Source organism: Cebidichthys violaceus, unplaced genomic scaffold (assembly GCF_023349555.1).
Source record: "Cebidichthys violaceus isolate CVI_PGR_0920_01 unplaced genomic scaffold, fCebVio1.0.p SCAF_7, whole genome shotgun sequence".
NCBI lineage: Eukaryota > Metazoa > Chordata > Actinopteri > Perciformes > Stichaeidae > Cebidichthys > Cebidichthys violaceus.
In genome coordinates this window covers 7,924,921-7,950,119 of record NW_027176927.1, presented here as the reverse complement: position 1 = coordinate 7,950,119, position 25,199 = coordinate 7,924,921, and the positions used below count along the sequence as shown (strand labels likewise).

The 25,199-nt window shown below is 41.3% G+C and overlaps 1 protein-coding gene across 6 annotated transcripts in view; it reads left to right on the top strand.

Moving 5' to 3' along the window:
* ano10a (anoctamin 10a) overlaps positions 1-25,199 on the top strand; it is a 36,488-nt gene that overhangs the window by 6,974 nt on the left and 4,315 nt on the right. For 5 of the 6 annotated variants that reach the window (XM_068735269.1, XM_068735274.1, XM_068735271.1 and 2 more), the window contains 9 exons: positions 1,996-2,115; positions 2,303-2,487; positions 2,669-3,053; positions 4,768-4,823; positions 4,917-4,991; positions 5,406-5,594; positions 5,712-5,903; positions 6,232-6,360; positions 18,765-18,881. In XM_068735269.1, coding sequence (XP_068591370.1) covers positions 1,996-2,115; positions 2,303-2,487; positions 2,669-3,053; positions 4,768-4,823; positions 4,917-4,991; positions 5,406-5,594; positions 5,712-5,903; positions 6,232-6,360; positions 18,765-18,881 — 1,448 coding nt within the window. Of the gene's footprint in view, positions 1-1,995; positions 2,116-2,302; positions 2,488-2,668; positions 3,054-4,767; positions 4,824-4,916; positions 4,992-5,405; positions 5,595-5,711; positions 5,904-6,231; positions 6,361-18,764; positions 18,882-22,332; positions 22,350-25,199 lie in introns of all 6 variants that reach the window. The other variant, XM_068735275.1, reaches the window with a different exon arrangement.

Below are 25,199 nucleotides of genomic sequence, written 5' to 3'. Positions count from 1 at the left end.
TATCATGACATGGTAGCACCAGTTGCCTTTGGTCCTCTAGTTTCATATGATACCAGTATCTTCACTCTAAATGTATAGAGTGCTGCAGGGATGATGTGTTTTTGTAGGCCAACCCCACAAGTTAGCAACTCACTGGTTCCCTTGACAAAATATAAGAAAATAATCTCTCTGACCAGCAAAAGTGTGATACGTACACCTTTTGTCTTAAGAAATGAATCAAATAAAAAAATGAACACCCCTTTTATGATTTTTTTTTTTTTTAAGCATGAATGCTATTGGCAGAAGTAAAAAGCTAACGACCTACACCGTGGTCACATGGCGTTCAGTCGTCTCATTTAGCCACTTGTTAGCCAACCGCAAGACACGTAAAAGCTTCAAAATGTTAAGAGTATGGTATTTACTGACGTATTTTATATCGTAGAACAAAACGTTAAAATCTCCTCAGCTTGTGTTAACCACAGACTTTATTTCAGACATCTAACCAAAAACACAAAAAAAACCTGTTGACCTCAAGATGAGGGAACTGGAAGTGCAAAAATGCTGACTCATTTCCTGCCTTATTAACAGTATCACAATATATTGTATTGTAATCATTATACATGTTGTACACAGCCCTAATGGTAACCATTAACAAACAATAGCCTCTGAATAGTGAATCATACTTATTACCATAAACTGTGTTTTTCCTTCTTCCTGTGGCAGATGGATGTTTTTTTTTTGTTTTGCTTCTGTTTTTACTATCTCAGCAGCTATCGTGGCCCATCTCCATCTTTCCTCCAGTATAACGTAGAGTTTCTTAGTAGTAGTGAAATGTCGAAGTTGCAATAAAAGAAGGCAGCACTACTTTGCCTCCGCCTCTCCTTTTAGAGCAGATTGAACACAGCCGGTCTCTCCACTGCTGCCTCCCTACCTCACTCGCTTTGTCTCTCTCACTCTCCCTGCGACTGCAGTATGGAAACAATAAATATGCAAATGCCGTGAAATATCCCAAAGCGAGATAAGGAAGCAATGAACTTGCAGTGGAGATAGGGTGCCTCTATTCAGCGCCTTTTATTTGACAAATGGTGTTAAAGCAGAATGTAATCATTCTCGACAAATGATGCACTCAAGAAATGGCAGATAGCACGATAGAGCTTTCATGTACTCATATTTAGTCGTTGTGTATTAGACAATGGAAATGATTGGTATAGACAGTGCATTGTGCACAATCGGCTGGCTCACAGCTATTGTTTGCCTGTCCTTGTTTTAGAAAATGAAGCTGCATGTTTATGTGGTTGGGAAAGTGAGTTCTGACAAACAAAAGTCAGGGATAAAAATGCAGCGAGGCTGTTTTCATGTCACTCAAAAGTCAGTGAAACATCCTCCAAAGAATTCAAACTTTGAGCAAAGAAAGATTCACCCAACAACCTATACACATAATTTGTCTTCTGCTGTCATTTCTAGTGCATCGTTACGATGAAGTGCGCACTGTACATGGATGTGCTGATTAACGATTTAAAGTAAGACTTAGCATTAGCTAGCTAGCGCACCCTGCGTTGCTCCAACAACATTCTACTTATAAGTCCAACTGTTATTTAGCTTTAACACAAAATGATCCCAATGCGGCTTTGAAACCAACGGGCAATATCCAGGTCAGCAAAAATGATTGAGGTCAAGTCCATATATCGTTGGATAAGTCGATAACGTAAAAATGATCAAGGTTGTGACCATATATTGTACACAAAGTTGATAACGTAAAAAATGATGGCGGTCGTGACCATATATTCTACTATAAGTCGTTATCGTAAAAATTATGGAGGTCGTGACCATGTAGTGTACAATAAGTTGATAACGTAAACAATTATCAAGGTCCTGACCCGATAGCGTACGATAAGTCGATAACGTAATTATTGAGACAGGCCTAATGATGGCACTGAAGTCAGTCGGTTGCAGCAAAATTGAACGAAAAAATGACAACACAGGAAGTAGCCGACTGTTTTCTCATTTGCATCCTAGTTCGCAGACTGCTGTCCAAGGGAATCCTGATCCAAGTCTTTCCTCTCCACGAAAAGGAGGAGCTAAAGAGGCTGTCGTTTTCTTGGTACCAAAAAGTGAAGCTGTCCTTTCAGCCTCTCGGTAAGTAGACGAGAGAATGTTACTCTACATGATGACTACTACATGAAGCCCCATTTGCCTTCCAGCTCAGAGTTGTTCTCAACCTTTACGAATATTTTTTCCTCTTTTTATTTCTCTTCAGTTTATTTTTCCTGTCATATTTTTAAATGACTTGCCCGCTACTTTCTTCTCCATTCTCTAACCCCAGATGACATCCGACACTACTATGGCGAGGGTCAGGCTCTCTACTTTGGCTTCCTGGAGTACTTCACCTTCGCCCTGGTGCCCATGGCTCTCATCGGGGTGCCTTACTACCTGTTTGACTGGGAGGACTATGACAAATATGTCATCTTTGCTGCCTTCAACTTGGTCTGGTGCACCGTTATTCTGGAGGTACGGACAGTAATTGCGTCTAATTACAAGTCACTTGAAGTGGAATTAACAATCTCAGGGACTATTAAAGAAATCCTAAAAAAAATGTATGAATAGAGTATGATACATTGTAGTTTGAATGAATAACATTCCAGTGAAAGCTGAGTAACCGAAGAGCCCGAACTCTTTCCCCCCCAACCAGTTATGGAAGCGTGGAAGCGCCTCGCTAGCCTACCGCTGGGGCACGCTGAGCAGGAAGAAAGCCTTCGAGGAACCTCGGCCCGGCTTCCACGGCGTCCTCGGGTTCAACCCTGTGACGGGCCGTGAGGAGCCGCTCTACCCCAACACCAAGAGGCAGCTGCGCATCTACCTCGTGTCCCTGCCCTTCGTCCTGCTCTGCCTCTACTTGTCCCTCTACATCATGATGATCTACTTCCTGATGGAGGGATGGGCGCTGTCGGTCCACGACGCAGAGCCTACGTTCTGGACAGGAATACTGTGTTTCATCCCCAGTATTATCTATGCTGTGGTCATAGAGATTATGAACCTCATCTACAGATATGCTGCCGAGTTCCTCACTGAGTGGGGTCAGTAGTCCTGATTATTTTGAATGCACAAAATCCACACGCAGAAAGAACACATTTATTTCACTTGCTATTTTTAAATCGGAATAACTTCACAAAATTAAGTAAATACAACTAAATGTAAGTAAAGTTAACAAATATATACAAATTATATTCCTAGATCTTTTTTAAAGTCGGATCAACTTGTCTGATTTTACAGTGATATTGTTTGTTTTATGAAGACTGTTACTATAGAAACAATTCTATTCTATTATTCAGCACAATATCAATTAGCATCCATTTTGATAATTGATAATCCCGATCCCACCTTCTTAAAAGGCTACTACACCCATTTTGATACAGTTCAAAAATATTAGTAGACATTAACAACTCTCTCCAAAATACAGAAGTTAGTATGCTAAAACTCAAATTTGTGATATCATCAAGTATAAAGTGAGGAGCTGCTCTATAAATAATGAATTGGAAGATGTTATAGATGAGCACCCATGACAACTTCCTGAGTATATGGTACATTTACTGTTTCACAACTGAGAATGCTACAATAGTATAAAGCTCATTTAGGTATAAAAATAGATTAAAAAAAAAAAAAATCAGTCCCACTCAATGTCTATGGAGCAGCTCAAGACTTTGAACATGATGAAACTTACTTTTCTGGTTTGAGAGCGAGGAGCTCATGTTCCCATATATTGATTGAACTCTCGTCGGCCATATAACATATTGGAATAATTTAATAATTTAAGAGTATATTTATTGATCTGTAAAGGGTCAACCAAACGAGGATGAAGGAGCATGATATAAATATAGACCCTCTTTTCCGACTTCCGACCTCAGCACAGAACGCATTCTGCACACCTCCAGATCTCAGTCCATTCTAGTCCATAGAGACCACTCCGAAAGGCCGGGGCCCCGTCAGAAAGGGGTCCCAGATGTGAAAAAGCTCAAAAGGTTTGTCCTTGAGCCAGGCGCTTATAGCTTTTAACAGGTTCCATAACATAGTAGAACTCTTTATTTAGGGGTGTTCCCCTTTAAATGTGAGCATCATCATACCAAAGTCATTATTATGGGCTTTGAAAAACAAAACAAGCTCTGTGAATATTTGATTGGCATTGTATGTAGAATTTGTTTGGTGATAAATTGAACTAAAGCAAAAGTTAAGTTGCAATCCTAGATCAAAGCAATATATCAACTAGATTATGTTACATTAATTTAGCAGCAGGCACATTTGTCCAAAGTGACGTACATTTAGACAAGTATGACTATTTTCATCAGCTGCAATAGGAATTTTCTGGGACTCATGACTTAAAGGTCCAGTGTGTAGCATTTAGGAGGATCTATTGTTTGGTCGTACCTGTTAGGGTAGTAACAGACACAGGGAGAACTCTTCATCCTGAGGAAAAGATCCCCAGGGGTTTCTGCGCTCGGGCTTGGAGATGGCAGAAAAAGTCCTCCCCTATTTCAGTCACTGGACTCAAACGACATTGAGCACATTCAGAAGGAAACATTTTGATGATTTCCTGTTTCCTTTTGGTTGGCGGGCGACGTGAACTAAAATTCAGTTGGAGTTATCAGATGGGATTGCCCGTGATGTGTTTCTATATATTTCCGTAGGACGAGCGAGGAAATATGTTGTGGGTGAAATGGAAAGAGCTGATGATTTCTGCACTGCATTTGTGTCTCTGACGTGCTAACATTTGTGTTTTCCCCTCTGCGTCTTTAGAAAACCACAGGCTGGAGTCTTCATATCAGAATCACTTGGTCCTCAAAGTATTAGTAGTGAGTATTAATCATATATTCATATAACACATGATGTCACCAATTTCATCAGTCAGAGTGCAGCTAACACCGTCTCGACTCTTTTCCCCGCAGTTCAACTTCTTCAACTGTTTCGCCTCGCTGTTCTACATCGCCTTTGTCATGCAGGACATGGTGCTGCTCAGACAGGTAGGCCTACTTTCCTCCAGTCCTTCCTTTATTCCTTTAAGGTTTCTTCCTTTTTTTGTATTATTATCTTCCTTCTTTGTGCCCGTGTTTTGTTTTTGTTTTAATTTACTTCTGTTTCCTCTCTCCCTTCCTTGGTTCCTTTAATATCTCCCTTCTTACGTCTTTCCTACCTGTGTTCTTTCTTCCCTCTTGCCTTTTCTTTTTCTTTCCTCCAACATTTTTTGTCTTCTCACCTTTAATTTATCTTCCCTTTCTCCACTCTTTCCCTCTTTCATTCCTAACTTCACTTTCTTTGCAGCTTTTTTTTCTCCCTGTTTCCCCACTTTTATTTACTTTCCTATTCCATCAACCTTCCCTTACACATCCCTGCCTCTCCTCACCCCACCTGGTTTTCATGTTTCCATCTGTATCCAGAGTCTGGCCACGTTGTTGATCACCAGTCAGATATTGAATCAGTTCATGGAGGCCTTTCTGCCCTACTGGCTCCAGAGGAGACGCAACAAGAAGATGATCCGCAAAGTCCAGAAGAGAAAAACCCTGGAGGACAAAGAGCTTCCTCTGGCCGATCAAGTCCGGCTGGAGGCCGACATGAGCACCTACTTGGTAGGTGAACGCAGACTACGAGGCCTTTACATGATTTTGTTCTCACACGTCCCTCAGACTAATGTGTGTGTGCGAGGTCAATATGTGCCCCCCTCTATGTGCCCCCCTCTTTCTTAGGGAACCTTCGACGACTACCTGGAGCTCTTCCTGCTGTTTGGCTACGTCAGTCTGTTTTCCTGCGTCTACCCTCTGGCTGCCGTCCTGGTGGTGTTGAACAACATCACGGAGGTTTACTCCGACGCCTTCAAGATGTGTCGTGTGTTCAAACGACCCTTCTCGGACCCGGCAGCGAACATAGGAGTCTGGCAGGTGAGACTCACGGACCGCCGGCTCGTTTGTGAACCACCTCGTCAGACCGCTTGTGCAGCTTTTAAGCATTTATCCGATCTGTCTCGAAACAAAAGGAGGCAGTTGATATTATTTTTAGGAACTGAAAACACATAACCTGATGTTGACCCGTGACAATATTACACTCCCCCCCCGGGACAAAATATTGTTTATATTCCGAACAGTGCCAAGTTGATTAAGAACAAGATACCATGTCGTCGGCACTATGGCCCAGCTGGCAAAAAAAAAGAAGGTTTTCCATTTGTGGAACTAAGCCTCTGACTGCTGCCGTCTCTCCGTCTGTGTCCAGCTCGCCTTCGAGGCCATGAGCGTGATCGCCGTCGTGACCAACTGCTCGCTGATAGGCATGTCTCCACAAGTCAAGGCTTACTTCTCCGACTCGGACACGCAGCTCATACTGTGGACGGTGGCTGTTGAGGTAAATTCACACACTCACACTCACACACAGAGACACCCCTGAAGTGCGTGATCCCATAAAGGAGCTGATTGTTTTGGTGTGACTCGTTATAAAGCGAGGCTCGGCTTGTCTCATATCAGAACACCAAAAGCACAGCCAGTGTCTAAGAAGCAGGGACAAGTCTATTTTTTCAAAATAAGGTAAAAAAGGATTTTTTTTTATTTGATCACTATTGGATATATATAAATAATGATCTTCTTCTCATTTACTGTTAATTGCAACTCACTGTGCTTTGGCTACACTTCGTACTAAAATCCTGCAGTGTGCTGCATTACAACTACTGGAACCTACAAGATTGTAATGGATGGATGGACTTTACTGATCCCTAATGGGGAAATTATTTTGTTACAGCAGCAGCTTATCCAGGCAATACACAACAGTAAATACTCAGTAAATAAATAAACATATCTACACTGGAAGAGAAATATATCTCTATAGAATACATAATATACATAATATATTAGAATACGCTATAGATATACCAAACTATTACAACAAAAATATAAACATGTAATATACTAGTTATAGTGTGCAAATTTGTTGTAGTTTAGTTTTTTTTAATGCAATGAGGCTGACTGAGTATAATTATGTGCTAATTTTGCAATACATGCACATGTAATCATGTGTAAGGTTATTGAAGGGGCGTTAAGAGTGGAGTTTGGTTGAGACAGAAACTGGAGTGTTGTAGAGGGTTATTGCTTTGGCCAGGAAAATATATCCTATGTCGGTCCTTGTGACAGCGAAGCTGAATCAGTCCGTTAGAGAGAGAAATGGTAACAGCTCAAAAGGGCAAATATATTGTCCACAGTCAAAGATGGTCAAAGACAGGGGGCAAAATGTCCGGGAACTCAATTTATGTCCAAGGCTCCACGACTACACAACTGTTCCACACTGACTCTGTCCTCTCCACAGATATTATGTAGACATTACAGTTCTCCACCTTCCAAATAAATTTGGGGGGGGGGGGGGGCGCATGACAAAAAAGGGGAAAATGATTGGCGTGGTGATATTGAAACGCACTGCCCATTGAAATAACGAATTTTAGGTTGATGTTTTCTTATTCATGGGAATTGTTGAGCACATTTGTGTTTGTAAATTACCCAGTTATTCTTTTTAATTTAGTCTAACCATTTGGCAGTATGTCTGTTGGCCCTCTAGATGGCGCTCTGAGGCCCACCAGTGGTTGAGAATAACAGCTATAACCAACACAAAAGGAAACTATGTAAGATAATTGTGCAAAGATGTACATTAATGTGTAGTGGCTATTGGGCGGGGAGCAGAGTTGGTGTCAGTGGAGGTCCCCGGGCTTTGTTGATGAAGCCAGCTGCAGATGGGATAAGACTGTTTTAGTGGTGTGAGGTTTTGGTCCCGATGGACCGCAGCCTCTTCTCAGAGGGTAAGTGGTTCAAAGAGTCTGTGTCCATAGTGGGAGGGGTCAGCTTCAGGGTCCTGGAGGCATACAAGCTCCTGGGAGGGCCGGCAGATTGCAGTTAATCAACCTTCTCAGCAGAGCGAGTATCAGACGGTGATGTAGGAGGCGAGGATGGACTCGATGTTGGCAGGGTAGAAGTGCACCATCGTTGTCTCTGGCAGGTTGAACTTCTTCAAGAAGTACATCCTCTGTTGTGCTTTCTTGGTGAGGGATCCTGGGCGATTACGAAGCCCAGGAAGCAGAGGGACTGCTTCCAGTTCTTCCTGAAATCCACAACCACCTCAACTGTCTTCAGAGCATTGAGCGCTGAGTTGTTCTGTCTCAACGTACCAACAAAAACAAAAAGTAGTTTCATATAACTTAAAAATGTCTTCAAACGCTGTGTTTGAACAGTTGCAACATGAGAGTGAAGGCCACACACATGTAACACCGTATATATTTAAGGCCACACACGTGTAACACCGTATATATTTAAGGCCACACACGTGTAACACCGTATATATTTAAGGCCACACACGTGTAACACCGTATATATTTAAGGCCACACACGTGTAACACCGTATATATTGAAAGGCCAAACACATGTAACACCGTATATATTTAAGGCCACGCGCATGTAACACCGTATATATTTAAGGCCACACGCATGTAACACCGTATATATTTAAGGCCACACACGTGTAACACCGTATATATTTAAGGCCACGCGCATGTAACACCGTATATATTTAAGGCCACACACGTGTAACACCGTATATATTTAAGGCCACGCGCATGTAACACCGTATATATTGAAAGGCCAAACACATGTAACACCGTATATATTTAAGGCCACACGCATGTAACACCGTATATATTTAAGGCCACACACGTGTAACACCGTATATATTTAAGGCCACACACGTGTAACACCGTATATATTTAAGGCCACACACGTGTAACACCGTATATATTGAAAGGCCAAACACATGTAACACCGTATATATTTAAGGCCACACGCATGTAACACCGTATATATTTAAGGTAAACATGGAGGTGCAGCCTTGCTCTGTGCCTGTAGATATCTTCAACAAGGTTGAGTTGATGGAGATTTTTGCTCACTAGATGGAGGCAGAGTCCAGACTAAATCCATACAGGTTGAGAGAGAAGGAGTAGGAGAGACACAGAGGGAGGGGGAGAGAGATTTCATGTGCATTGAGTGTGTGTATTCTACTCATCATTGTTCCCTCCTCTTTTTTCTCTGTGTTCTATTCAGACAGTACACACACACACACACACATACTGTATGCACCTCATGCCTCCGGAGAGAAAGCTCAAAACAACTGCACAAGCAGAGAAATAGCGAGGATATAGTGAATATGGGGGATGACACTCAGGATCAGGACATTCATAGAGAAATCATTAGTATGTTTTTGCGCCACTTTAAAAAGCTCCAGAGGAGGACGATTGTTGTAACCGTCCAGCAGACTGTAAAACGTTCCATAAAGTCACACTGTAGCTCACTGTGCTGACGCTGAGGCAGAAACTGGGTCATATTGATTGTCTGCACGTTTGATTGAATGTGCGGTCCGCGCAGCCGGATAATAAACTCCACTGTTGGTGGAAAAGTTGTTCGCCGTGAGTGATTTTTTTTTTTTCTCCGTTGGCAGCTGTCTGGATAACCCTGTGTTTAATTAAGCCTTCCCTTTGGTCAGAGATAGATTGAGTTGTTTCAGCCTCACTCTGCAGGTTTAGAGCTCTGACTTTATCCCAGGAAACTGCATCTGGACAGACTTTTGTCAGTCATATGGTTGTAGTAGTGACTGTTGACAGTGTAAGTCAGAGAGATGAGTGATACCTATTTCTTATGTATTAATTAGGAACAACCAACATTAAGCAGATCCTAATTTTCCTGCAGACTCCCCAGAGGCCTTATGAAGTGAAGTCGACAAGCTCCAGTGTGAGAACCTCAGGTCTGATGACAGCGTACGTGTGCACTATTGCAGGGTTTTTAGGGCCCACCTCTGATTGTTCTATCTCACTGCGCTAAACCTCCAGCTTCAGGGACGGGGACATATGATCACAGACATGTGTGATGCAGTGAGAACTTTCCAAGCCAAGCTGCGTCTGTGGGAGACTCAGATGCAGCAAGGAAACTTGGGTCACTTTCCGTGTTGCCAAACCGTGTCTCCACCGCTGTGTTCCCGACTGCGCATTTTGCTGATAAACTGGGCAACTTGGCACAGAGTTCACTCGGCGATTTGCCAACTTTGCAGCTCAGAAATTTAAATTTGAACTGCTCAGCAATCTGTTTGCAGTTGACCTGGAAAGAGCACCCATGCACATCCAAATGGAGATGATAGACCTCCAGTGTTTCTCAAGGCAAAGTGTGACTCTGTGTGCGCTGCACAGTTTCCAAGCTTCATCCCCGAAACGATGTCTCAATGTTGGCCCTCTCGGTGATTGAGTTTGACACCCCTGGCATATATGCTGTATTATGCTTAAAGGTGTCATTTTGCAACTTTTTTGGTAGTTGGTGTTTTTAATGTAAAAAATGTGCCGCGGCTCAGAAAAGGTTGAAAAACACTGCCATAATGAATCAAAATGTAATGTATTTAGGGTCATATTTCCTCACCACACGCTTTGGAGCTTTTGATGATGCTGAGTGGTCTCTCACATCACTTTTTTGTTAAACAAATACAGATAGTGGCAAAATATTTCAGGTGACATGGTGAAGAGTCTGTCAAACATGGTGCAAATCTGTTCATGCTTGACAGCAGCAGAGCTCAGAATGTCTCATCCATCCAACCCTTTCCAGAGCTTTTCACTGAACACAGAACATGAACGCTGATGTTTTCAGTGACCTGCTGGCCTTTATCCCCAGAGCCACTGTTAAGCCAAAGTATCAACTTGTACACAAGACATATTATAGATGTAAAAGGCAGCTAATTTATGAAGGCAGGTAATGTCAACTTTGACTAGTTTTTTTACTACGTTTTTGTTTTTTTAATCATAACCTTTAATGTCTACTTCAGGACAAACTTAAAGGTAACGTTGTTATTTTCAACCTTTTCAACCCCCTATGTTCCTGTGTTTTTATGTCAGACTGACTAATGGGGGACAACATGTTTTGTAATTGGTTCACTATTGAAGGAGAACGCTGCAGACAGCAGCCACTAAACAGGCTGTAATGTATTCGCTCAGGCGACTCTGGGTTAGGGGTTAGCGGTGACTCTTTACCTTTCACTTGATCCGGTCTGTTTGTTATTGTGTGTCTCGTTAGGAGAAATGTTGCGTCACATCCGCATAGTGGAAATCATCTAATTATTCAGCCATGCCATTGAAAATTGTACAGATAACACTAAGGTACGCTCTCTGTACTCCAACACAACAAACTCCGACGCCGGCACTCCTCTCTCCAACTCTCACTCACGTTTTCACCGTTGTCTCGCGGCAACAAGTCACGTGACACAATAACAAACAGACCAGATTGAGAGAAAATATAATTTTTCTCTGTAGGGTTCTTTCCATAATGTTGTCAGACTCTTATAGTAACAATCTGAGGCTGAGGGATGACATCACAGCCCGTTTTATTCTCCTTCAATACTGCACCAATTTTAGAAAATGGTGTTCCCATTAGCCACTTGGACACAAAAACATGGGAACATAGGGTTCAGGTTGAAAAATACCCTTCAACCGCTTCAATCTCACTGCTGCTTGGTTTGGATTTTAGTGAGCCCTTCTCGCGCTGACAGGGAGCATGGCGCCTCTTGTCCATCCCCGCCTCCCTCACACCGTCTCCCGATCATGACTTTTTATAGCAACCCCCCAGGGCGATGTTCCCTGTTTGACTTATACTCTGCCCCCGACACCTGAATAAGGAGAGGAGATGAGGCGCTGCTCAAAAAAAAATTGATTGAGAAAAAAAAAAGAAAAAGATGGCAGCTCCCAGCATGTGCTGTGTTGTTGTGTGTGTGTGTGTGTGTGTGTGTGTGTGTGTGTGCGCGCGCGCACGCATACGTCTGTGCACGCTCCTCTCTAATAACAATATAATGCCTCGGACCTGTGACAGACAGGCTCAGTAGAGGTAGGAGGAGTGAAGTAGAGTGAACAAATGAAGCAGACGATGGAGATGGAGAAGCAGTCTGGGAGGAGAGGAGGGTTGAGAGAGAGAGAGAGAGAGAGAGAGAGAGAGAGAGAGAGAGAGAGAGAGAGAGAGAGAGAGAGAGAGAGAGAGAGAGAGAGAGAGAGAGAGAGAGAGACGCACGTGTTTTCTGATCAACCCGATTCACTGGCTGATTGTACATCCGAGCACGTTCCTCCCTGTCACCATCCCAGCACATTTCCCAGAATAGAGCAAGCAGGCTATTAAAGAGATGGGACGACAAGAATAATGATAGCTAGGTTGTAAGGTTGTATAATGTTCAGTGTTCCAAGTGGGAGCTACAGGCAGACACAGATGTCGCTTATTGACACAACATAACGTACTTTTTTTTTTTTTTTTATCTAAAGCCGTTAACAGGCCAGAGGGTGCATGCATTTTAAGTGTATGTTTTTCATCTAACAGTTTCAGATTTCACTTGTTAGGTTAGTCATTATCTTTGAACCTCCTCTTCTTTTTTAAAGAAGGGGTTAAAATCAAATCAGTCAGCCCCTCTTATCTTGGTTATAGGGCGAGGGCTGGCAGGAGGGAGAGCAGCGCCTCGTCTCTTTCCTGCAGCGGTGCCATGATACCTGAGTAATTACTATACAGGGCTTACACACATCAGTGAGCAGTAACCAGGCAACCGGACGGCCGGCTACAGAAACAGAGACTTTCCCTCAGCGTCTCGGATCTGTCTGCCCACAAACAATGACGGTTCTAAGGGGGGCCTAGTGGGAACCAGTACCCCACTAATATTGTGAATTAAAGTACAATAAGCAGTTTACATTTTTTTATTTGACAAAACCGTACGCACAAGAGATCAGAATTGTATGATGGATTTGTGGCCTCTGTGGTGTAATTGTGGCTTGCAGAGATGATTTGTTGACCTCCTGGACCGTCCTGAACTAACAGCGCAGGTTTTCCCTTCAGTCTTTGTCCAATCCATGCTAAAAAAATGTAACATCTTGGATCTGCATATTGAGCAGTATTTGTAAAGGTTGTATTCATTAATAGGTCAATTGGCAGGAATCTGGCGATTCAATATGTATCGTGATACAGGGGTTACGAGTCGATGTATTGCGATACTGTGCGAGGCAATATACTGAGAATTGTTTAATTAAATTTAAGGAAAACTGTCATAGTTAAAGAACACATTACCATATGCATCAAATTTGAGTAAAAAAATATATATATTTTTTTGTGCAATTGAAACTGTGTCAGTGGGATCTACATTTGCAGTTTGAGTCCCTGTAACATCCAACATCATTAAAGTATCACAAAACGTAATAGCGCGTTACTCAAGTTTAACAATATTTTCTATATTCGTACTTATTCATATATATTTATTATACAGTGTTCAGGCAATATGAGTTAAAGCCGGATTAGCTCATTATTTGGCAGAATATGCTTTTAACACTTTGCAGCTTGATAATTGCTGACTGGTTGTTATGGCTAATATGTTGTTGTGTTTCTGGCCACCTGATGAATCAAACTCCAATATTCACTCTCCTTTTAGCTCTGGTTTGGTCTCACCAACCCATTAAGAAAATGCTGCTCCACTATGTTCACCAGCTAGTTTCTTACTGTGCGTGTCAGTTGGAGGTTGATGAGAGTGATGAGACTGAACCTAGCAGCAAAAGAAAATTAGCCGAAAGATGCTAAAACACTGTAAAGACTGACCAGTTTTAAAGAAACAGTATTCTATTTCGGTAAGACTTTATTCATTAAAGGTTCAGTAGGTTGATTTTACTAGCGTTAGTGTAAAAGGTTCAATCATAATTCTGTTTAATGAAGTCTAGACTGGTGTCCCACAGTTTCATTTCAACAAAGAGAAACACGTTGTCATTATAGTAGCTGAGTTTGGTAATAAAGGGGTTATTGTGTGCCACTTCCATGTGGGTTTTGCCAGTTTGTCGGTTTCTCCACAGTTATTTTCAGCAGCCCATCACACAGTAATCTCCTTACACTGTGTTTTTAGATAATCAAATTAGGTTTTGACACTGGCAACTGCAAAAGCATTAGACCAGGACTCATCAACTCACCAGTAATCTAGCCTAGCATAGCATCTTACTGTGTGCCTGGGCTTTGCATGTACTGAGTGGACTTGGAACGCAGTGATCCAGGCAACTTAATCTTCCAACCTTACCTTTATATAATGGGATGCCCTCAGGTATTCATCTGTAGAGAAAACATGCATGTGGACTGTTTTTTTTTGTAAATATCTGAGGCTAGATTAACAATGTTTGGTAGAACTCAGAGGAACCTCTTGTTATGACGTGATTATTAATTTATATTATATATAATTTCCCTTTGGACTCTAAAATAATGTGTTCTGTTTTACAGTCATAATTTAGAACTGCCATTAAAGCTACACCAACCAATGTTTTTGTAATTACAATGGGTCAAATAGCTACGTGTCATGTCAAAGGTGTCACTCATAGTGACGAACCCACATTGTCAAATTACGGCTTGGATACCCTCAGGTATATAGAGTGTTTGCGCACCTTTAGGTTTTGTTCCATACATTTAATGCAGCCTCTGAGAATTTCATAGTAATGTATTTAAAGGTTTAAAATGTTTTTTACAACCCTCTGTCTTCGGCTCAACAAACACAAGAAATGACAACATAAAAAGCAGACAAGACAAAGCCTGATCGTTGTTTTGCTAGGTCCTCTTGGATGCTTTCTTCAAACACATGTTTGTAGGTACTCTGATCTGTTCCATAAGCAGCAGTGTATCCAGGCAACCCAGGAGCCAGAATAAATGTTGGCATTGTACGTTTCTGCAAACCTCAAAATACTTTGAATATCGACCTTTCTGAACCAAAAACATGTCTCATATCAGCCTCATATCAGGCTTACATTAATGCACAATGCAACCTGGTTAACGTTGTGAAACGATTGGTTGGGTTTAGGCTACAAAACTACTTGGTTAAGGTTAGAAAAATTTAATTAAAATCATAACTTTACAATGTAACATAATAATGTAACAACGTAACAACGTAACGTAACAACGTAACGTAACAACGTAACGTTAAAAACAATGTCAAAGTAACAAGCGTGAATAAATAGCAACCGCCCTTGGTGGACTTTCTCACGTAACGTTACGTTACAAGCGTAAAGTCAGCGTTTAGTTTTGGTTTCACACGGGATATGAATAGGGTTGCCGCCTGAAACTCGATTCTAAATGAGAATTGTTCCAAATGAGTAAAAACCCTGAATATTGATAAGATCCGGAGTTAACGGTTCTGCTGTTGGTTCTTTAGAAGTTACAGAGTGAGATCTCATCTCAAACCACGTCTCTCTGTCTCTATGCCTGTCTCTACATGAGGGGCGGAGTCGTGCTTTACTCTGACACACACACCAGCTCATTATGGTAAAGAGAACAAAAAGATCCAAAGTGTATACATGTGTGTACATTTTACTCAAGTAGATACTGAGAACTCTAGTTGTATCAAATGCAATATTACCCTTACAAGTAATGGAGGTAACCTCAGTAATTTATCAAAACATTTGGCAAACAAGCAGATCATAAATCTGCAGAAATGCACAGTTTGTCGAGCAGTCGTCCATCCTCGTCCACTGCAGGTATAATTAGCGATGCCATACAGAGTTTGATCATAAGAACAGGATAATCAATGAAAGCTAATCACTTAGCTAATTGTTTAGCTGCAAATGTATTTTAAAGATTTTTGAACTTCTTTTATTGCTGCTCAAGAAAGACTGTTTGTATACATACAAGAATAATAAAGTATTGTTGATTATTTTCTTAATTAAATGTCTTTTTTCTCACAATATAATCAAAACGAACCGATAAGCAGAATCTATTAGAGTACTAGTATTGATAAAATCCTAACGATACCCATCCCTAGACATGAAGTAATAAAACGCTCAGTAGTAATACAAAAGCATCAACTGTCAACGTATCCTCCCTTCCTGGCGACTGGGCTGATCCAGGAAAAGGAAATCCAGTGAAGACTATAGTGATAACTCCATATCACGTGCCAGAGAGTCTGAGTTTGAATATTATATTCTGATAATGTCAGATTACACATGAAACTGCAGAATTAGTAGTTCCTCATCAGTTGGATTGAAATGTTAGTATCCCAATTAACAGTAAAGGGGTGCCATGGTAACAGCTTTAAGTGCCCGAAAAAGCAGTCTAGTCAGCGATGCAGCCACATGCTCTCAAAGACATGTTTGCTCTCATGGTTAAAGATTATAGTCTTTGGATTAGGACCCCCACTGGGTTTTAACTGGAAAAGGAGTCGCCCACTGAGAATGCGCAGGACGAGACATGGGGGATCATGTAGGTGAAGGAGAAGACCAGTCGAGTCAAGTTCCATTTAGCGATGACAATGAAATCACCTTTAAAACTGCATTTGAAGTTCCATCACATCCTTTAGTGTCAGGCAAAACAGAATTTATTGTCAGACCTTGAAAAGAACAACATTTCAGAAGTCACATTCTCTTCCCGGTCTCAGGCGCCGTCCTCTCAGTCTCAGCTTAACCTTGCGCCGCTGAATCACTCAGAAATATAAATTAGCCTCGAATAGCATTAGCAATCAACTAAGAGCCGGCGTGTTTATTGTGCACTTTCAATCAATGTGACAAGTCATCCGGGTCAGGGGTTTCTTCTCTCGTTCCGTTGTTAATTAGCGGAGCTGCTGTGCTGACTGGAATGACCAAACTAAATCTGAACTTCTTTAAGCCAGAAATGTAAAAAAAAAAAATTTACAGACAGACCTCTACTCACTACCAGGGCTCATAATTACCATTTCTGTCTAACAGCTCATCGTGGAAGTATATTGAGGCGACGCAGTTCATCTACAAATTTTCCAAAAACCTCACCTTGTGTTACCTGTGCACAAATAATCGGTAACATCCTGGCTAAAGACCCCTGAGAACGATCATTGGACTGTTGGTGAGGAGTATTTCGGCAAATGAAAAAGTCTACAAGGAATGGTTTCAAAAACGTAGGTTAACAACCTTGGTTAAAGCTCATATCAACATTGTGTGGGTGAGCACTGTAAAGTTAACATTAAAGCATCCTGGAAGCATATTACCACTGGAAGCTCATAATCATTTGTCTCACCCAAATCACTTCGATCCACAAGCCAGAAACCCATTTCTGTGAAGCAGTCTGCCCTCCGCTCCGCTCCCTGTCTACTGTAGCACGCATCACTCCATTACTATGATGAGGAAAAAGGGTCCTGAATCAAAGGAACTGATGGCAGTTGGCTGTCCTCCAGATGGCACAGGTGTGTGTGTGTGTGTGTGTGTGTGTGTGTGTGTGTGTGTGTGTGTGTGTGTACGGTGGCAGTTGAGAGCTGTTTGCTCAGCATTAATGGACGTGAATGTGTACTGTCATCTTCATGGGAAACCACACGTCCTGCTGACTCAGGTGTGTGCAGGTCACTTGTGTCTGATAACCAGAGCAGCTGAGACGTGCTGAGAGAAGACGTGTATCATCACACAATCTGCTGGGTAATGTTCGTACTGTATAAGCAGTCTTCACACGTACCCTCATATAGCACATGTACTTTCTGTATATGGATAAACCATAGATTGTTGAAACACCAGGTTGCAATAGAATATAGAGGATGGTTTATTGTGATATTTTGGTTCAAAGAAGTCATTTGCAATAGGACGGTGATATGTTTGCTATTGTTTTGGCTTTGTAGTCCAGCACATTGGATTTGAAATGAAACAATGACTATTAATGGCTTTTAATGCCACTGTGCCAGCAACACCCGTGGCCGGAGGCATTATGTTTTGGGGTTTTCTGGCCGTCCATACATACGTAAGTATTACGTAGTAAGTTTTAGATTTTGGTGGTCAACGGTCAAGGTCACTGAGACTTCACATTCGTCCCATTTTCGTGAACGTCCCAGGAAACGACGGGAGGGACTTTAATTTCATCACAAATATCCACTTGAACTTAACAAATTTGGTCGTTCGAGGTCAAAGGTCAGCTCACTGTAGTCTGACTCACCAGATGTAGACTGTGGGTATAAGCTTGCCATTAGCAGAGCATCACACGTAGCAGCATTGTCCTTCACTAGCTGCTATCTGCGCTGTGGCAAGATCATGTTGCGGCTTCCTGTGCTCAACGCCGCCCAAGACAATTGTGATTGGTTTAAAGAAATACAAATATGTTTTTTTTCCCCCCTATACCAGAATGATAACCTGTTGAGTCAGCCCTTTCTTTAGCGATGACTATGCAAGACTAAGGTCCCTGTGACCTCACGAAAACACGCTTTGGGCCATAACTCAAGAATTCACATGCCAATTATGACAATTTCACACAAATGTCTAATAAGATAAAAGGGTGAGGTGCTGACATGTTGGACGGACGTGGATGTAAACTTTGACTTGACTGGATGGCGGATGCATAGAACCTCTAGGATGCCTTTTTATTTTATTTTATTTTATTTTATTAGCTTTATTTGTACACAAGTAGATATTGTGGGTCTAGAGTCACAGCCCTTTTATGTATTGCTTCCCAAGTCTAGGACAGTTCGGCGAGATAATGGTCATGTGTCTCACTTGTTGATAACCAGACAGAATACAAAAAGCCTCCCATAGAAGCAAGAAGTTAAGATGCCTGTAGTTCAGACACAGAGCATCACCAGGGAACAATTGATACCAATGTGTCCCATATCCCATAAAAAACATAATCATGTTATATCGATCTCTCTTTCAAAGCATGCTCTCCTTACTACATTTTTTTTTTTAAAGGATGCACATAAAAAACAACAGAGTCTAAAGTATTTTTTACTGTGATGTGTCTTTTATTGTGTGATTTCAGCATGGGCTGCTGGCCTTCAAGTTCATCCTGACCTTCCTCATCCCAGATGTTCCCAAACACATCCAGATCAATCTGGCCCGCCTGGAGTTTGAATCCCTGGAGGCTCTCAAGAAAAAGGTAAAACCTGACAACACAGTCGCGTCAACGTAAAGCCAACAGTTAACCGTGCAGCGACGACTAATAAAAGAAAAAATGCGGCACAATTGGACTATTGTAGGCTTCTCATGTTTAGAATATCAGAACCAATTCATATATTTGAATGAAAGAACAAGCCTGTCATATTGTAGTGGGCCCTTTATATTACAACTATATAGTGTACTAAAGTATAACTGAAGCAGTATCCTCAAGCAAAAATAAATCAAATTGAAATAATGATACAATAAAATAAAAATATACATGTTATTAGCATTCAAAGGTCAGAATGTCTTCTTATGAATGACATTAGCTATCAAGATGCTGGAAACGATCTATTCTCTGCATAACCAATAGTGTTATATTTTTTTAAATCATCCATTTAGAGGTAACCTCGGTTTTTTAATATGAAGCCACATCATGACCTCCTTGATCCAATGTATAAAAGAGGGAGGACTTAAAAAGGCTTAATCACAGCGCTAACAAGAAAACAACAAGCCTTAGGCAAAAAGTTTGTGAGTTGCTGTTTGACAGAAGCAACTGAGTAAATAGAGGACAAAATGTCAAAGCGTTCCTAATTTATGCTGCATTGTCCACAGAAAGGCAAAGAAACGGATGCAAACAGATCTTTAGTTAGAGAGACGAGAGTTCTGTGCTTGTTTGCTGTTGCCAAAAAAGCAACATTTTTAAAAAATAAATAAAAGGAAGAAAGTTTGTGAATTTGAGTGAATAAATCAAGACCTTGAAAGTGTTTAAAAATATACATGGGTCTCTAAAAGTGCTTAAAGTTATATCTATATTTTGTGCAAGAATATAAATTAAAGTTGTTCTGATATTTTTTACTCACAATGTAACGGCACAATTGAGCAGTGCTCACACATTCAAGGCTCTCTCTTTGTTTAATTCTTCTGTAAAGCCTGCTAGTTCTCCGTGTTGTCGCAGTAATTAACCTCCATCCATGTCTCAAACTATGCCGTGTTGGGTTTTTGCATTTGAGGGACCTGGGCTTGGAAAATCCTTGAATTTTATGTTTGAGAAGCAGTGGGAACTCTGGGCATGTGATACGACTTCCAATTAAACCCCCACATTAATACATAGACACATACCCTGACTTTTATTAATGAAAGAAGACCATGAACAGATTTCTCAGCTCTAGATGTTTCACATTTGTGTGTCCTTCTTAAAAAGGAGCAGCACACACAGAAAGGGAATCTGATCCCGGAGACGCTGTCTTTCAGAGCTGACAGGGTTTCAGCCTCCGATGGACAGCAGTAGACTGCATTAATTACTGGAATGTGTTGTGTTGATGCAGACTTAAAAAAAAAAACTTCAGTATTAACAGTGTGTGAGAGTTTGTCCTCATCAGCACATTATCCAGTTCAAACGCTTAATGACCAAAAGGCTGGATCTTCATATCAAAGTCGAGGACGCTTCCTTGGTAGGACGATGACTGGATTTTTTTCACACATGGCATCAACAGTGTCTGTGAACTTAAGTATATTCCCAGATACTAAAAACTCCCACAGACTGATCACATAGGGAAACAGATGGCAATGGACCTGCGTGGTTTCAAATGACTTCCTTTGTTTTCTCAACCTCAATCAGCAGGAAGCGAAATTCACACATTCTCAAAATTCTCCCATTTTGGATACCTGAGCAAAATATTCAGTTTACACTTTTATGGAACCAACCATGTAGAGCCACAATCATCAGCACTACTTGAACAGCTTAACGTTACTGACCTGCATGCATGCATGTGGAAATTCATTGCTCTAAATCCAAAATGATATTGTGATGAAACACATCACCAGGGCCTCTGGTCTTTAGTTCAGATGCTGCTGGAGAAGAACGTGTGTCTGCTTTGTATTGAAAGCACAACTAGAATCGAAATAATGGGTGTGTGAGCATTAGTCCATTGTGAGTGACTAGCGATTAGGGGTCTAAGAATATACACTTCAATTTGTTTGTGTATCAATTCCTAAAAACATTTTAAGCAATTTTCCAGTAATAGTGTACATGCAGTACATGATGTTGGATGTTACAAGGACTGTGATGAATGCAAATGCAGATCCCACTATTCTGTTTACAATTCTGAACTTTTATGCATATGGCGCCGCGTTCTTAATACTTTTACATAGGGGTGTCATGATAAACCAGTATAAAGAATAATTGCGATAATATTGTGTAAATATCCTCTTAAGTCACGTTTTTCTACAGCTATGGTTACAGATTCTCCACCTCCCTATACTCATATTTTAAGCGTAATTCATTTGACAAAAAAAGAGTAAAAAAGCACAATAAACAAAGTTAAAGGATGAATTTGACTGATAGCATTTAATTTTTCAAATTTTCTATAGATAACGCAATAATATCGTTATCGGGAATTCTTTTGGCCACAATAATCGTGTAGTGAAAATATAAAATTGTTACAGCCTTAAAATGAAAAGAATTGCAATATATATTGCCTTCTTACAGTATCACAAAATATGGCAATATATTGAATCCTACACGTGTATCATGATACATATCGTATTGTCAGCATCTTGCCAATACACAGCACAACTGGTGACCATGTTAACCGAGTTCTCCATGTGTGACCTATGTAGTCAAGTTGTAGTACACTCCTCTAATCGCTGTATAAGTAGTTTTATTTGTTCGGATATAAATATCGCATCTGCATACATTGCAATGTTATTGCTGATAGAATATTTTGTCCAGCCCTAGTGTACCTTCTTGATTAGGTATTTATCATATGGTTATTTACTCCAACATACATTAGGACAAACGCACGCACATGTGGTGGCCCCGTTGAGGCTGTAATGACTCCCTCGTCATGCTACCATTCTCCCCACACCACGTACACACAGTTATGTTATGCTTGTGTCCATTACAACATGCTCGCCCATAGCTTCCCATTTAGCATTAAGTATGAGCTCTTGATGCCTGTCCCAGAGCACTTTGCCGAAGACAAATGGCGTGCCCTATGTTAATAGTATTGACACGGCTCCGCGGTAAAGCATTAGCTTGCTCGGCACCGCAGCCATTTGTTTGATGTGGGCTGACGGAGGCTGAGTGCTTCTCTGATGAGCTGTTTGGCTCTTGGTTCATCATTTCTCTCATGCATTTTTTTTGTCATACTTCTGCTGCTGCACAGTACGCAGCCATTTATACATGTTTGACTCTTGACATACAGTTTCCCCATCCCCAATTTACATAATCCGGTCATTCTAATACAGGTTACACACAGGTTTTAGGTGAGTCCTTTCCACTGAAAGGTCACAATTCACATTGTTATATTAGTCTGTTGGATAAAACTGCAAGTTATGTACAATGTTAGTTTATTTCCTGACGTGGTGACATGCTTGCCATGGCCGGGTGTATTCTTTTGTTTCCTTTGGTTTGATCAGTGTTGCTCTGTGGTCTCTTGGTTCTGCAGAGATCGCTCCGTGGAGGGTGAGTAGCTCTGGCTATGCGAGTTTGGGTGATATTGGTTTGGAGACTGGAGTGACATTATAAAAGGGTTTTGTGTTTTCTCTGTTGAGCACTTGGATGCTCATCTAATCTCCTAACTCCAATGGTTTGTTTGTGAGTCTGTGATATAACATGACTGAGTTTGGATATTTAGCAGAATCCCCTTTTCCCCCGGATATAACCGTGATTTAAACCAGTCGATTTAACAGTCCGCATGGCATAATACTTAACCTCATCACAGGTAATTCCCTCAAGTTAAATGTTTGTACTGGTGCATAAATGTTTTCCTTTTTTCTCCGTAGTTTGTTGAAAAGCTCTGTTTGCAGTGGATGACAGTCTGTTTGACCTCAGAAACACAGGCAGACAGACAGAAAACCATTGTGACTGAGTTAGAGCCAGATAAAGGTAGCTAGACTGCTAGACGATGCAAATCATTACAATGTATTGACTGAAGCAGACAGAAACACAGTCGATATGGTTGTGGAACAAAATTAGACTGCGTAGGTAGAAGAAACCAAATTAACACACATGTTGCAGAAACATTTATATTTGTTTTTTGATTATGTAATTTTCTTTTTGTGGCGTTCAAACTAGTGACGCCAGAGTTGGTGTGCACATATTACAGTAGGAGGGAAGAACTACACTCACAGATTCTTTACTTTCATCAGCATCCATTGGCCCTCATGCAAGAAGCCCTGCTACGAAGAGATTCATTCTAAAGTGGACAAGGACAAAGAGAGGGTGGAGCTAAGTGAAACTTAATGCTAAATATATTTTTAAGTTACAAAAATGTTGCACTTATCCTCCATGAACTGCAAACACACTGTAAAATAATTACAGTTCTTAGATACACGGACAACTTCCAGACTTGTCAATCACAAGATAGCCCCGCCCTAAAGCATCCCCTGCTTTATGGTCTATTTGACTCTAAATGGACCATCATTTACTAAATTAACATCATGCTGTATTGAAGAAGACTTGAAACTAGAGATTGAGACCATAAACTCATGTTTACAATGTTTACTGAGGTAATAAATCAAGAGAGAAGTAGTCATTTTCTCATAGACTTCTATACAACCGAGTCGCCCCCTGATGGACATTATACAGAATTCCGGTTTAAAGCACTTCTGCATTGGTTTCACTTTTCAGAACCGGAGGTTGCTGCCTGGTGCAAACGCATGTTTGACTTCTTATCACAATGCCTTAATCTGAATGAATTTTGAATTTAAATATGATGACAGAAATTAACTAAATTAATATTCTGTTCACCATATTATCATCATACTAGCTTAGAGAAGCTTTTTAGACTTTATAATTTTTCTCAGGATGTCAGCACATCAACTTCTACAGATCAGTAGTTGCTGGCGACAGTTGCTGACAGCTCCGACTGCAGGCTATGATATTAATGTAGCTGCTCATTGGCTCTGTGTGCCAACACGCACACCGACAGTCACAGGGGTGCATGTAGCATAAAGTGGTGAGGGAGATCTCACATTCCCACAGGAGACACTTGATCAGATGGACAAGTGACTTTCTTGGCTGCACTTTTACAGCTACAAGTCACCTTCCTCCGCGCCGCCATCTGAGCAGATCAATCACAGCAGAAAGAACACTTCATACCTCAACCCTGACTTCATTAGACAGAGTAGATACAGCTGAGAACTTTCCATGTGATGTCATCCCAGTGAATACATATGAAAAGATGCCCACAGCACTTCCTGAAAACATACCTGTATTGTACACATGCCTACATGTCCAAACCTTGAACTGTATATACGTAAAGTTGGACGATGCGTCTCCCCTTCCTCCCACTGTACAAAAATGAAGCCTAAATAACATCAGCGGGATATAAACTACCAAAAATGACAAACGATTGTTGGGAAAAATGTGACTTTTTATTTTGGCCCATGTCTTATATATCTAACATGTAGGGGGCGGGTTTTGTTACCTATACTGCAGCCAGCCACCATGGGGCGATTGAGATATTTTGGCCTCACTTTTGGGAAGCTGCCATGTCGACCACCTTTTATAAACGGTCTATAGTCAAAACAAACTGTACAGACACAGACATTAGTGCTGTAGGAGCGAAAGTTTCATTTATGGCAGAGGGAATAAAGTTGTTGCTGAAGTGAGCAGGGAAAGGTGTGTCAAGTGACAGTGAAGTTTGTGTGAGTTGCTCTAGCAGGGTTGGTTGAGTGTTGCCACAGTGTCAAAGGTGAAGAGTACGTTGTAGTTGCAGTATATTATGTCATGGATTACTACAAGTGGTTGTGTTTGCAAGTGGTGGGTGAAGCAGTTGTTAATGCTGCGGGTAAAGTGAACATTTGCTGCTAGAATTCCAAGCTAGGCCTTTGGTGCAGCAGTGTTTAAGGAACAATCCATTGAGGCCAGAGGGCTCTATCAGACAGTCACGCAGGGATAACAACTCTCACCCTTCATGCTACATGCAGAGTGCTGTAATCCCGGCGAGTGGCCCCCCCCACACCTCAGAGGGTCACATCCAACCAGATCTGCGGTAGCCGCTTCCTCTATTATAGCCGGCCATGTCGAGCAGACAGGAGCTCTGGCTCCAAACACAGCAGGGTGAATGAGGTAGAGCTGTGAGGTTATTAAAAAACTACCACTCAAAGAGAAGGCAATGGCACGGAGATGATCCCACCTTTATCTTTGTTTTAGTTACCGATTGATTTAGTCCTATAAAATGTGAGAAACGGAAGTTAGAGTGTCTTTAGCTTCTGTACTGTGATGTATTCTCCAGTGAAACAGAATATTTGAGCGGCATGCGGATACAAGAGGGGTTGAAATCATATCCTTCGCTTTTGATTGGACCGC